Source organism: Chionomys nivalis, chromosome 2 (assembly GCF_950005125.1).
Source record: "Chionomys nivalis chromosome 2, mChiNiv1.1, whole genome shotgun sequence".
NCBI lineage: Eukaryota > Metazoa > Chordata > Mammalia > Rodentia > Cricetidae > Chionomys > Chionomys nivalis.
Window position 1 is genome coordinate 43,797,523 of NC_080087.1, and position 15,106 is coordinate 43,812,628.

General features: G+C 36.7%; 1 protein-coding gene across 3 annotated transcripts in view; it reads right to left on the reverse strand.

The window, feature by feature from the left end:
- The window catches only part of Clvs2 (clavesin 2), an 82,783-nt gene that overhangs the window by 16,049 nt on the left and 51,628 nt on the right, over positions 1 to 15,106 (reverse strand). For all 3 annotated transcript variants that reach the window (XM_057763243.1, XM_057763242.1, XM_057763241.1), the window contains exon 4: positions 5,971 to 6,081. In XM_057763243.1, coding sequence (XP_057619226.1) covers positions 5,971 to 6,081 — 111 coding nt within the window. The remainder of the gene's footprint in view (positions 1 to 5,970; positions 6,082 to 15,106) is intronic.

Below are 15,106 nucleotides of genomic sequence, written 5' to 3' on the forward strand. Positions count from 1 at the left end.
TCCCAGAGATATGTTAGAAGCCACCTCTCTACGACTCTCTTCCATTTGTCAGAACATGTAGTCAGGAAAGGACTCTTTCATATAGATCACATTTGGGACCTTCAAAGATAAAGGGGCATCCAAGCTCAGGAAATTGCCTTTGTTTTGCATGTGTATATAAACTAGAAACTTTACAGAATAAGAGGAGAACAGAAAGAGAAGAATAAAGAAACTGATGCAGAAAAGTACATAGTGGAGAGTTGATTTTGCCCTCAGATCTAAGTCCCATGCTTGTTGTGTGTCTTCTTCTGAGCCCTGAAGGGGACACTGAGGCTGGCACCCAGAGGTCCCCAATAATGAGTCACTATTCTATAGTCTTTGTTCATAAATACCCTTGGTGTGAAGCCATCAAATGGTGAACACTTTCAACTATCTGTTCCTGCCTACACGTAAGCAAGTATCAATGTTTTCTGTATCATGTGTTTTAAACAACATTCACCTGCTAACATAATACTTAATTTACTTAGAGTTGAGATATATACATACAGCTTTTAAAATTTACAAATCATCACACCACCGTTTCTCAAAACCAATAGTTTATTAATATCCTAAAAAGATACTCCTTCATAACTTTAAGTGTAAAGTGATCTTCTGATTTTGGCATCAGGAATGCATCACGACTGCTCAACAGGGAAATGTTTGCTCTTAGAGGTTTTCTTTTTCTTTTTCATTTTTTTGGGGAGGTCTCTTGAATAGTTTTATGTTAAGAGTATCTATTGAAGTTTTATTATTGACTTCCTTTGTTTTTCTTTGTTTTGTTTTGCTCTTCTGATATGAAAGATGTCTGATCTTTATGGGTTCCTCTGCTTCACAGCACTAAGAATTACCCTGAAAACTGTTTATGTTGCTTTCTAATTCATTTTCCTGTGCCATTTATGCCATCAAATAAACTACATCGGGAGACTGGAAAGAGAAAGGGAAAAAGTGACACAAACCTGAGAATCAGTAAAGTTTAGAATTTGGAACCCACTGTGTTGAGGACAAGAAAAAAACTCTGTGCTAGTTAATGAAGAACTTTATTCAGAGGGTGGCAAAACCATAAGGAGAGACCTGTTCAAGGTCAAAGTGGGGTGATGAGTTGAACCTGAGCCCTTGCTTTCCAGAGTCAGCAGCAATGCCTTTATTTGACTGGCAATATAGGAGCAAAATAGGCGAAAAAAAAAAAAAAGAGAAAAACTTAACTCCAGGAATTAACACTGCACTGAACCATGAGAACATTAGGCATTGGTTATGGTGGATGGGAAAAAGCTTGGTATGAAAATTCCAGGCATTGATGAAATTATGTGAAGAAAATTCATAATATTGAACAGAGAAATTTTCAGCATTCTGTTATGTTAGCATTTAACTTAATTTAGGAAAATGAAGTTGTAGCCATTTCTTGTACCTCTGGGTTTGTAGAGGAAGGCTCCCAATCTCCTTAAGTTTTTCTTTTAGCAGATTTTTCAGAACATGTATTTATACTGTTAGCAATATGAGGTGCTTGAATAATGACTGGGTATCACTTTAATGCCAGTAAGAATAAAATACCTTTGTCACATGAGTTCATCATATAAGTAAAAATTAAAGGAATTTAACCTTTAATTATTGTACATAAAAATCTTCAAGTCATGTAACTTTTATTAAAATTGTGGCGTTCCAAAGCAATCTACCAAAATCAGGAACAAGACGAGGCTGTCCACGTTCTCAATGTCAATGCAATATAGTACTCGGAATTTTAGCTAGAGAAATAGGACAACAAAAGGAAATAAAAGGGACACAAATTGGAAGAGAAGAAGTCAAACTTCCACTGTTTGTAGATGGTATGATAGTATACATATTTGACACCAAACATTCTTCCAGGCCACTACTACAGCTGATAAATACTGTCAGTAATGTGGCAAGATACAAGATTAACTCAAAAAAATCAGTGGTCCTCTTATATATACATAATAAATAGTTTGAGAAAGAAAATAGAGATATATCATCTTTTGCAATAGCCACAGATAACAAAAAAATATCCAGAGGTAACTCTAGTCAAACAAGTGAAAGACCTGTATGACAAGAACTCTAAGTCTTTTAAGAAAGAAATTGAAGAAGATATCAGAAAATGGAAAGATCTTCCATGCTCTTGGATAGGTAGGAACAACTTAGCAAAGATACCAACCTTACCAAAACTAATCTATAGATTCAATGGAATGTCCATCAAAATCCCAATGCAGTTCTTCACAGACCTCAAAAGAACAATAATCATATTCATATGAAAAAATAAAAAACCCAGGATAACAAAAACAATCCTGTACAATAAAGGAAATTCTGGAGGCATTACCATCTCTAACTTCAAGCTCTACTATAGAGATATAGTAATAAAAAACAGCTTGGGCTGGGCGGTTGTGGCACATGCCTTTAATCCCAGCACTTGGGAGGCAGAGGCAGGCAGATCTCTGTGAGTTCAAGACCAACCTGGTCTACAAGAGCTAGTTCCAGAACAGGCTCCAAAACCACAGAGAAATCCTGTCTCGAAAAACAAAAAAAAAAAAAGCTTGGTACTGGCATAAAAACAGATATATGGATCAATGGAATCACACTGAAGACCCTGATATTAATTCACATATGAACACCTGATTTTTGACCAAGAGTCCAAAATTGTACAGTGGCAAAAAGAAAACATATTAAACAAATGGTGCTGGAACAACTGGATGTCAACATGTAGAAGAGTAAATTTATTATTTATTACTCATTCACAAAACTCAAGTCCAAATGGATCAAAGACTTCAACATAAATCCAGTCACACTGAACCTGACAGAAGAGAAAGTGGAAAATAGCCTTGAATGCATGGACACAGGGGGCCACTTCCTAAATATTGACACCAGTAGCAGACACACTGAGAGCAACCATTAATAAGTGGGAACTCCTGAAACTGAAGAACTTCTGTAAAGCAAAAGACAAGGTCAATAAGACAAAATGGCAACCTACGCAATGGAAAAAGATATTTACCAACCCCACATGACAGAGGGCTGAACTCCAAATTACATAAAGAACTCAAGAGACTAGAAACCAAAATACCAAATATGCCAATTTTAAAAATGGAGTACAGGTCTACACAGAGAATTCTCAACAGAAGAATATCAAATGGCTGAAAGACATTTTAAAATTTGCTCAACATTCTTCACCATCAGAGAATTGCAGATCAAAATGATATCTTGATAGAGGGAGCCATTATGAGTTTGGGGAGAAATCTGGTGCTAGGGAAATTTCCAGGAACCGAAAAGGATGACCACAGCAAAGACTCCCAGCTACAGCGGAGATGGTACCCACACAAGCCTTACCCTATAATCAGATTAGTAACTACACAAATTGTCATCATAGAAACTATATCCATTAACTAATGGAAGTAGATGCAGTGACCAACAACCAAACACTGGGCTGAACTCCTGGAGTTTATTTGAAGAGAGGGAGGAGGGATCATATGAACAAAGAAGGTCAAGATCATCATGAGGAATACCACAGAGAGTTGACCCAAGCTAGTGGGAACTCACCAACTCTGGAATGGCAGCTGGGGTATCTCCATGGGACGGAACTAAGCCCTCTGAATGTGGGTAACAATTATGCAGCTTGATCTGTACTGGGACTTATCCCGGCTGCATGAACTAGCTTTTTGGAGCCCATTCCCTATGGTAGAGTATTTTGCTCAGCCTTGACATGGGGTCGGGGGGGTGGGGGGGGGGAATTGTTCCTTCCTCAACTTGATATGCCAGACTTCGTTGACTTTCCAAGTGAGGCCCTACCCCCTCTGAGGAGTGGATAGGGAGGAAGAAGTGGGAAGGTTAGGGTGAGAGAGAGAAGGAGAGGGATAAGGAACTGGGGTTGGTATGTTTAAAAAAAATGCAAAAAAAAAAATGTAGAATTCAGTTGCCTTGCTTCCATCTGGCTAGAAATGCTTTCAAGAGAGAAGGATCATGTCACAATAAGACTGATTGAACATCAAAGCATTTGCAATGCCTGTCAAAACCACATAAGATCTGATGAACAAAATTTCCTTCTAACTTGTCCCTTACTACCTCCCCACATAGTTCATTCTCCAGATTTTCTGCTCTCTTTGCTTTTGTTAAATATCTTAGACCCATACACACCTAAGACTTGTGCTTTTGTTACTCCCTCTGTGGAATTTTCCACATAAGCCTAAACCTCTAGCTTTTCTATCTACTAACAGCAATATATAGCAGATTTGTTTAACCTACTAAGTCTCATTCTCAACATATAAAATGAAAAAAAAATGACTTTCTCTAAAGCATTTTTGAGTATTAAATGAAACACACATAATACTCTGAGAACAGCATGTGGCAGGAGGGAACAAACAGAAGTGGGATTTGTGCTAAAATCCCCAGCAGATGTTTTGAATAACCTGATTACCACTTCATGGAACACAACTTGAAGGTGCATTTGTGAGCACTTCATTATATTTTTAAACACTCCAAAATATGCATGATTTCATGCTTAGCAGTAGAAACAACTCTTAGTATAAATTACAGTTGTTTGCAGAGTTCTTCCTCCTGAACTACTGGAATATTTTTAACAAATTCATACACAGTCAACCCTCTGCTCCCTAATGCTTGATGTGAACACATAATTACTGAGCTTTCATGCTTAGAATGAGGACTTGCAGTACTGGAAGACACGAAGGGCTTAATCACTGAGATTCACAACACTATTGTCATTGGCATAGGTTTAGAAGTAAGTATATTTCAGAGTGTCACTAATCATTGGATGGTGACGAGGACACAGAGATAAATAGAACTGGATGCTTTGAGGGCATTTTCTGGCTCTACAACTTCCCAACTGCGTCTGTGGGGAAGCAAGTTGCTTATCCATCCTCAGACTTCCCTTTTAAGCTCGGAAATAGGAGACCATGTTAACTAAATTTACTTTTCAGAGTTCAGCATAAAATCAGTAATCAGAGGCTGGCAAAGAAGAGCTAGGAATAGGTTGGTCTGTGGGTACAAGTTATTCAAGCTCTGGTGGATAAGAAAAATATGTACAATGACTCTTGATAATTATAGTCACTGTCCAGCTTTTTAAGCTACAGTATTTGGAATGCTTTCGTCACAAAGATGCATTATTTTTAAAAGAAGATACATGTTTACCTTTTTCTGAACTGCTCAAAATGCATATATGTTTAAATAAATAAATAGCTGAAAAATACTTTAAATATTCCTTACAGAGCTGTTAAATGAAAAAAAATGATATAGTGTACAATTAAAAATATTTTTAAAATCTATGTTCAGTCAACATGCCTATTCAATTTACCATGTACTGTGGTGCTAGCATTAAATGATTCAAATAATTATTATAGTTCCAGAAAAGTCATGATTTTCTTTTATGTATATTTATTACCATCCTCGTATGATAAAACTCAATCTTAGGAAAATCATATAACATGCTATTTAGAGAAATATTAAAACTTCAACACATCAGCAATGTTTTCAAAACCTCTCATGGATCATGACAGTCACTACGCAGATATATCAGATTCTACAAGATTTACTTAGTTTAGTAAATATTGTGAAATAATCACACTCATTTGTCAGTAAATAAAATAATAACTTGTGTCTAGACCTTACATGAAATTAATTGTGCCAATAAAAATGGAAAAATAGCCGGGTTTTCTGAGGTTTATAGTGAGATTGTGATATGAAGGTACTAATATACTTCATTATTTGGTTAAACAGTAGGAAAGCTCATTTTCAAATATCCCATTCATGAAACACTGTTGAGAATTTAGAAAGCTTATGAGCTCTCTAAAAATCTGCCCATGTCTGCTATGCAGAATATTAACATAACAAGACTGAAGAGATTCTAGCATGGCTGACATCAACAGTCGATATGTGCATCATAACTCATTGAATGTGGGCAGGAACAGAGATCAACTTTTAAAACAAAAAAAGCAAAGGTACCCTTTTCCGAGTCTTCTCCTTCAGGAAAGGCCGGATCACAGTGTACAGGGCATGGATATACCAAGGTTGGTTGACAAAATGAATTCCTCCAAATCTTGCGGGGAAGCTGTCCTGTAGCAACACAAAGGTAGAGAAATCAGTACAGACTCTTCTACAATGGAATGGTCCCAGAAACACTGCATGTTACTTCATTATGTGAATATATACAGTAAAGAAAAAGGAACAGGCCTTGTCACAGTGAGAATCTCTGAAGAAAGTCCAAGAGTACATAATACAGTGAATCCTCAAAAACAGGTTAGTAAAAGAAACTTCAATATCTTTCAGACTGAAATTTAAGCCTGCTAACTTCTAACAATTATCAGCATAACAGAAACACAATAAATAGACTGATTAGGAAAAGGTATCAAATACCAGATTCAGGTAGAATAGTTGTTTTATTTAAATTATTTATACTTATAATAAGATATATTTAAGTTCAGATATTTTATTGACTTCAGTAATCATTTCTAATGCATTATATAAAATGCATTTTGTAACCAGTGTGATGGCTCTGCAAAAAATGCTTGCTGCCAAGCCTCAAGATCTGAGTTCAATCCCTGGGACTCATACGGTGAAAGGAGAAAATCTGCAGGTTGTCCTTTGACTTCCAAATGTGCACTCTGGTGAACCCACCTACCCCTGACCACACAATAAATAAATAAGTCAAAAAGAGACTCAGTGGATGTGGTTAAGGGTACTTGACAGCCTGAGTTCAAGCCTGGGAACTTGCATGAAAGAAAGATAGAAACAAAGAAAGAAAGAAAGAAAGAAAGAAAGAAAGAAAGAAAGAAAGAAAGAAAGAAAGAAAGGAAGGAAGGAAGGAAGGAAGGAAGGAAGGAAGGAAGGAAGGAAGGAAGGAAGGAAGGAAGGAAGGAAGGCAGGCCTCCCCCCATAGCTTGTGCTCCTCTGCTAGCCAAAATTCAAAAATTAAATTAAAATGCAAACTAAGGTACATTAAAACATCCTTATTCTCTTTACATCATTTCTAGGCTTTATTATAAATGTCTGCCTTTCCTTACTTCAAAGAGTAAAAAGGAATGATGCTTAAGTAAGATGAAAACCCAGAGTTGTAGAACAGGAAACTTCAGGATACATTTGGTGGATTAAATGAGGATCAAAAATGCTCTGAGTTCACTCCAGTGGAGAAAAAAGAAACTCAGTTAAAACCTACTTTCTCTTTATCAAAATGTACCTGGGTAAGCTCAAGACCCGAGTGATGAAACAAGTCTGCTCTGCCTACCTGTGGGTAGGAATGTGCACCTGTGGCTCAGTCCCTAGCATAAAGCGATACCCAAGCCAATGACTCACAACCTTGACACCTGATTGAATATGCTGAGGACTCTTCTCCAAAAGCCCTGATTCTTCTCTCTTCCAGTTTGTCAAGTCCGCAAGAATCAGCATCACTGACCCTCATAAACACACAAGTGAAAGCAACAAAATAAACTCCTCTAACTAATCTTGTCTTTCAAGTAGCACCATAAGTAATGGGTATATTCTTGCCCAGAGCATGAATAGGAATGAATAAAAAACAAGGGTCATGGGGAAGGAAAATCTAATGTATTTTTTTTTTATTTAAGTGTGCTTTTGGAAAAGATTTTCTGATCCAAAACATGTGCCAGTGTAAGAAAAGAAGCTGTTTTTAATTGGGATACTTTATAAGTATGTAAACGAGAGAGAGAGAGAGAGAGAGAGAGAGAGAGAGAGAGAGAGAGAGAGAGTTGTATATGTACATATATAATTGTGTGTGTATATATATATATATATATATATATATATATATATATATGTCACAAAGTATCATTTCTGACATTCAGCACATTTGAGGGTGGCTACACATGCTTAGTGTCACTGTAATCCATTGTAACCCTTGAATACTATGACTATGGTATATGGTAACTGACTTCTCTCATTCATGCACGTCATTTTTTAGATCTTTTGTACGTTTGCCATGGCCCACATTACAGCCCTCAAGACATCTTTCACGTGCACATTCAAGGGTGTAGTAACACATTTTTCTATGCATTGATGCTGCTTCCTGGAGCAAATGCTACTCAAGTTAACAAAACCAGCAAGAGTGACTGAATCAATTTACACTCCTCCGTCCCCTTGTACTGCATGCCAATTCCATTTAGTTTGCAAAACTGGTATATTACCACCTTCAAATTTTATGAATCTACTAGAAATAAAATGAATTTTTCACACAAACTTTATTTTCTAGATTCTTGGTCTCTGTACATATTTATATTTTCACCAGTAGTAATAAATGTTGTGAGCACAAAATTACATTTTGTGTTCTTGAGAATGTGAATTATATGCTCTCTACTGATTTTTCCTGTTTATGGTTAACTCAACTTTGGCTCACAGTAATTACAAGCATGTAGAAGAAACTGTTTTGGAGATGCCTTTCTCTATGTAAATTCTGCTTCAGTTTTCACCAGGTATGAGATGCTAGTCAACTCATATGACTTCAAGTAGATTACCCATGCTGAGATTACCCTGACTCCAGCATACGTTCATATTTCAGACACTCTTGAAATAATCATGATCCTGGGCAGATGAGAAGGCTATTAACATAGTCATTATGACTATTGATATGGTTACTTTTCAGCAAGATATAGAAATGACAGAGAAATTTTCTTGATGCTTTCCTGGCCAGCTGAAGCTTTATTTCAAGAAACAGCATCCCATCCAGTCACCCACTTGCCGTCAGCATGTGCAAGCACACCCATACCTGAGTACCCATGATCCTCCACAACTCTGGGTTCTTGGGTTGGTGTTTTATTCCAGAACTGCCTGGACCTCAGCTACTCTCATGGTTGTCATTATAGAGTATTGTCTGTGTTTGTCTTCCATTCCTAAGAGTTCAACAATGCATCCAGAATTATTTATGCTGTAATAAATTCAACACTCTTCTCCTTCGTGACAAAAAGATGTTTTAAGGATTGGAAACAGGCTGCACTGTCTGGAATAGAACTATTTACTGTGTGTTTGAAATATAAGGCACTGACATCTACAACAAAGCTGAATGAGCATCAGTCATAAGGATATGACACTACAAGTTTCAAATCAGGATAATCAAATTTTTGACATTTTCGGGGAAGTCACTGTCTTCTCTCTCCTGAAAAGCAAACAACACTTGCATACATAGATCTTTTTAAATATACAACTGGATCATACCAAATTACAATTAAGTCAAAGAGAAATAACAGAAAAACTCTTTACTTTCCTATTAGGTTTATCTAGCTCAGAGTTCTGACTCAAATCATGTGTAGAAGTCCAAGACATGATTATGAATTCCTTCTTCTCCTTCACTCTGATCTTCCTCTAAGCATCCACCAAGTGCTGCAGTATTAACATCCCTGAACTCCAAGATTGTTGAAGTTTCATGTGCCCAAGCAGTGCAAGGTCAATCTGATGTTTCCAAACCCCAAACTCAGTACATTACTTTCCTTCATGTTTTTCCCCTGTGGTGACTGTGTCATGACTGTGGACTGTTGTCTCCCCACGCTCAGCATGGTTTCCTCAACCCCCTGACATATTTTCTACTCTTACTAAGCCCTTGTGCTTAACTCAGTCAACATCATATACACAATGCTCATTTTGGTTCCTTTTCTCATTTCTCATCAGAGTGCTCATTCACAAAAGTCTTCTCTCTGCTTCCAGCAACACCAAAATCCATCACTGCACTCATTTCATACCTTCTTCTTGTCTTTATATGTGTGCATGTGCATGATTTTGCAGACATGTGTGTAGGAGTTTATGGATATGTGTGCATGTACAACTAGAATGGATAAGAAAAAATGTTGTACATTTACACAATGGAGTACTACACAGCAGAGAAAAATAATGACATCTAAAATTTTGCAGGAAAAAATGGATGGACCTAGAAAACATTATTTTGAGAGAGGTAACCTAGACACAGAAAAACAATTATCACATGTACTCCCTCATAAGTGGTTTTTAAACATGAGAAACCCAGCCCACAAATCACAATCCCAGAGGACCTAGACAACAATGAGGACCCTAAGAGAGACATACATGGATCTGATCTACATTGAAAGTAGTAAAAGACAAGATCTCCTGAGCAAATTGTAAGCATAAGGACCATGGGAGAAGGTAGCAGGGAAGGGGAGAGGCCGAGAGGGGAGCAGAGAAAAAATGTATAGCACAATAAAATCAATTTAAAAAAGAAGCCCTAATCAACCTCAGATATAGTTCTTCATCTGTTGTTTTTGTTATCTAATCATTTTGTAATCTCTTACTGGGACCTGGGTCTTGTCAGTTAGGATAATCTGGTTAGTCAATAAACCCTAGAAATCCCCCTGTCTCTCCCTCTCCCCAGGACTGAGATTATATATGTGTGCCATTACGTCTAACTTGTCGCATGAGCAGTGAGTGCAAAACTCACATCCTCATAGGAATACATCAAGCATTTTACTGACAGCCATCTTCCTAGGCCTTGATAATATTTTTGTTGTCTGTCTTTGACAATGATTTGTGAACTCAATGAAATGAGTAGACATTGAGAGTTCTAAACACCCTACAAGGATCACACCCGACCGTAGAGGCAGGGTATGGAAAGCCAAATATGGATCTTTAATGGAATTATGAATGAAAGATTTCTGCCAGTGAGATGAACTTCAAGTCTGAAGGACCAAAGGCAATGATAGGGACCTTCCCGCTCTGGTGACAAGTACTGAATTAGCTCCCAGCGAGGACACTGTTGCAATTAGGCTCTAGATCCCCCTTTCACTTTGTAGATGACGTTTAGAAGACAAGAGGCCTTCAGGACAATAGCAATAAATATGAACATAGCAGGCCTCTGAATCACAGATGTAGAGGTGTGTACTCAAACCCAGAGCTTTGTGGCAATCTTCCAGGAACACCATTGCTTTGGTTTTCCATTAAACTTTAAGCACTTGTACTGTGTAAATAAATCTACATTTTCTTGAACTACACAGAAAGATGCTTTGCACATGAAATTGAGTCCAACCATGCCATATTCACGTTTATGTTCCTTGAAATTGCAAATGCATCGCAGAACAGAGATAGGCAAATTTGATCACATAAAAGACACTCTGGTATTTACAACTTAAATAAGCTATTTAAATTATTTGTCTTCTCTAAACCAGGTTTCCTTTTCTGTAAAGAACAACACTTAATATGAATGCTAATTTCAAATTTCTATTACTTGCTTAGCATATCTTATAGAAACAGGGCTAGCACACCCACTATCAGTCCACTGTGTAAAAGAGAAAAAAAATCCTAAAGGTATTTTATCATGTGATATAAAGGCAGTCCTTTGGCCCAAAATAGCACTATAAAATACAAGAGAAAAACACACAAGGTGCCTACATCACAGCTCTACTCAACAACCAAGAATAAAAGGATTTCCCTGCAATTAGGGAAAGGGCGGCTGGATTGGATGAAGAAAATGCAAATGTGTTCTACCTTCCAAGTATTTCTACTGGCTCCATTGTTTTCATTCATTGTTTTCATTCATTCTTTTTTCTTTATTATTATTATTATTTTATTACTTTAAAAAATACAGATCCGAATTCCCACTTCTTCCCCTCCTCCGACTCCCTCCATACACCCTTCCCCTGCCCCCTCCAACCTTAAGAGAAGGCAAAGCACCCTGGCCTGTGAAAAGTCCAAGTCTCTCCCCACTACATCCAAGTTGAGCAAGGTATACATCCAAAGAGAATAGAATCCCAAAAAGCCAGTACATGCAGTAGAGACAAACCCCAGTGCCATTGTCATTGGCCCCTCAGTTGGCCCCGACTGCCAACCACATTCAGAGGGACTAGTTTGTTCCCTTGTCAGTGTTTGATGCACAGGGTGCATTGCCTCTGTGCTGTAGAGAACAGAGAGTGTGCCACCAACAACCCACCAACATCTGCATTTCTCTAAGCCTGTGCTGCAATGACACTCTACTAAATATCCATCTTTAGGAAATGTTGGATTTAGGAGTAGCTCCAGCATACAGCATGACTTCCCTCCATAATGGATACTACTGTAAACTCAAGATGTAAAAAACAAGCCAAGACTCTGTTTTTTATCCAGCTCTCCAGACACCGTGAATGAAAATATATATCTAATACAAATTTATGTCAGTGAGTTTGTCATGAGTTGCTCTTGTTTTTCTCACACACACACAAAAAAATGTGTGCTTCAGATAAGGATTTTGAACTATTAGCATGTTATTAAAATTTGTAAATTAATTTTCTAAAATATAAAAACTGTGATAATATTATTAGTTGGTATTTTTGCCAAATGGGAAGCAATAGTATAATTCTGATGTTGTTAGGGTATTGCTTTTAAGCTATAAATGAAAGAGAAATGAACCACTTTATAATAATGGAATCTATAGTTGTGGAACCATTTCATAAGTGTGACTGTCTAGGTTTCCTAAGCCAAATGGATTCACTGGTGCATCACATATAATTATAAATTGTAGCAATCAGCATTCAGGGATACATCCTTCCTACTATAAATCTACTTTATTTTTATAGCCCTGAGGATTGAACGTACAGAATCATACTGGCTAAGCAAACATTCTACCACTGACCTTCTAAAAGTTTTTTTTTAATTAAAATAGAATTATATTCCCCCTTCCTTTCCTCCCCATAACACTGTCCACATACTTCCACACCTACTGTCTCTCTGATTCATTATGTCTTCTTTAATTTTGAGAAAAAGTCTGACTACATTGCCTAAATTGACTTTGAAACTCACTCTGTAATCCAGGAAGGCCTTGGATTACAAGACTCACAACCTTACATCAGCCTGTCACATAGTTTGATTACAGGCACGCACCAATATGTCTGGCCCACAAATCTACTTTTAAAATGTCACTAGGACACAAAGCATTATGTCCTTACTTTATGGCACTTTTGTTATAATATAAAACCTGTTTATAAGCAAGAGTTAACTATTGAAAATACTATTAAAGTGCCACTAGTGTTGTTGCCAATCAAAAGCAAAAGGAGTATTATAAGCATCTTGGTCTAAGACTCCAATTTTATTCGCTTAAGCTTTGTACAGATGACATGGAACTCTATAACAAAGCTTGTAACTGTGATATTAGCCATTCATAGATAGATGCCACACTCAACATTACTCTGTGTGTTGTAGAACAGGAAGCAGAGAGGCTGCTCTAGCAGCTGGTGCAGCTGGTCTGTTTTAGTGTCATTATTTGTCTTCCTCCTCTGTGTTTATACCTACTGCAATTGTTGTGGTTTGGCATGCTAACCACACTGTTTCCCTTAATACATCTTTTGAGGATACCACTTCTGGATATTTAGATAATATTTTAAAATAGCACACTCATCCTTTATAGTTTTACTAAGTATTTGCATCTCATCTCCAGAAAGGTCAAATTCCTAAAAGAGGTCAAGCTGGCACTTGTTCAAAACCCTAGCTCAGCTCTTACTACTAACATTTGGAACAGAAAAGAGGTAAATTATAGTTGTTCCTTACATTCCCTGTATCATTGTTTCTGGATCGAGAATTCTGGAAAGTTATTCATTCACTTCCACCATCACAAAAACAAAGGTTTTTATTGATATTTATTGAGCTCTACATTTTTTATCTGCTCCTCTCCCTGCCTCTCCCCTCCCCTTCAACCCTCTCCTAAGGTCGCCATGCTCCCAATTTACTCAGGAGATCTTGTCTTTTTCTACTTCCCATGTAGATTAGCGAAAAAATCCCAACTTGTATGTGTTCTGCCAAATTTAGGGGATAACACCTATTTAATTTCCAACTAATAAGAATGTCTTTTTTCATGTCAGTCTTATAAGTAGTAGTGACCATATTTAAATGAATGTGAATAATAGGTTGGAAACGAAAGGGTTTGATCCTTATAGGACATATATATGAAGATTTAGCTTAAAATTGTACTCTTGCTACAGGGCTCTTTATCTCTCTTGTAACTACTAACTCATCCTTAACATGCCATGCTACCCATGAAGACAAACAATGAACTTGACTTAATTCAAAGCATTGTATAGAGACAATAATTCAGCAATAAACAAAGATATTGATCTGACCAGAAAGGAAAATAATGAATCACGCATTCCATAAAGAGGCTATTTAACCCTTGGTAGTTTCTTTATCACAGATAAAAAGAAATAATGGTATGCTAAAGCAAAATGAAAAGTCAATTCCTCTTACAAGACCCAAGTCAACCTTCAAAGATAAGTAGTCCGGTGTTTCAGACTAAACATATGGTAAGTCATTCTAATCTCTGAAACAAAATATATGTAAACCACAAATTTATATTCTCGCCATTTATCTAAACAAATGTGTGTGAGTTTAAATGTTTTAAGAAAGTAATATGGATTTGCCCCAATGGACATTAAAAATTGTTAAGAAAAGAATGACTTAAGCTAGTTGGTTATGGCACACACCTTTAATCTGAGCACTCAGAAGGCAGAGGCAGGCAGATCTCTGTGAGTTTAAAGTCAACCTGGTCTACCAAGGGAGCTCCACGATAACCAGGCTACACAGACAATCCCTGAGAAAACAAAATAAACAAAAAGAGTGGCTTAGGTTTTGTTTTTTATGGGACTTTCTAGGTATAATTTTTTTTGAGTTTTAACCTTTTGAAATATCAGTGTATTTTGAAATGATTTCATATTACCAGCAGTTTAAATCTTAATATAAATATACCCAAATATTCAGATAACATTTGAGGTTCAGGTTTAATCAGAAGGCTGACTTTTAAGGTTTGTCCCTGTATAGTTAACTAGGTATTTGTTTTGGAACCAGTTGTCAGGTATTTTTCATCTATCATAAAAACACATGTCAGTATATGTTACTCATCACAGTAGTTGTAGAATGTAATATATATGTACATATATATTCATCATTTCTCACATTCTATTTAAAATTTTGTCATTTTTATTAAGCATATTGGTGTATGACTGAAATTCCATTTCACAGATAGCTGAGGTAGGGGATTACCAGTAACTTGATTTCATTCAAGGCTACATGATAAGACTTTGTCTCAAAAAAATTTTAATAATGATAAACTCTCATTCTCCCATTCTGTGTTCATTAATACTTGCATAAAAAAATTCATAATAACATGCCA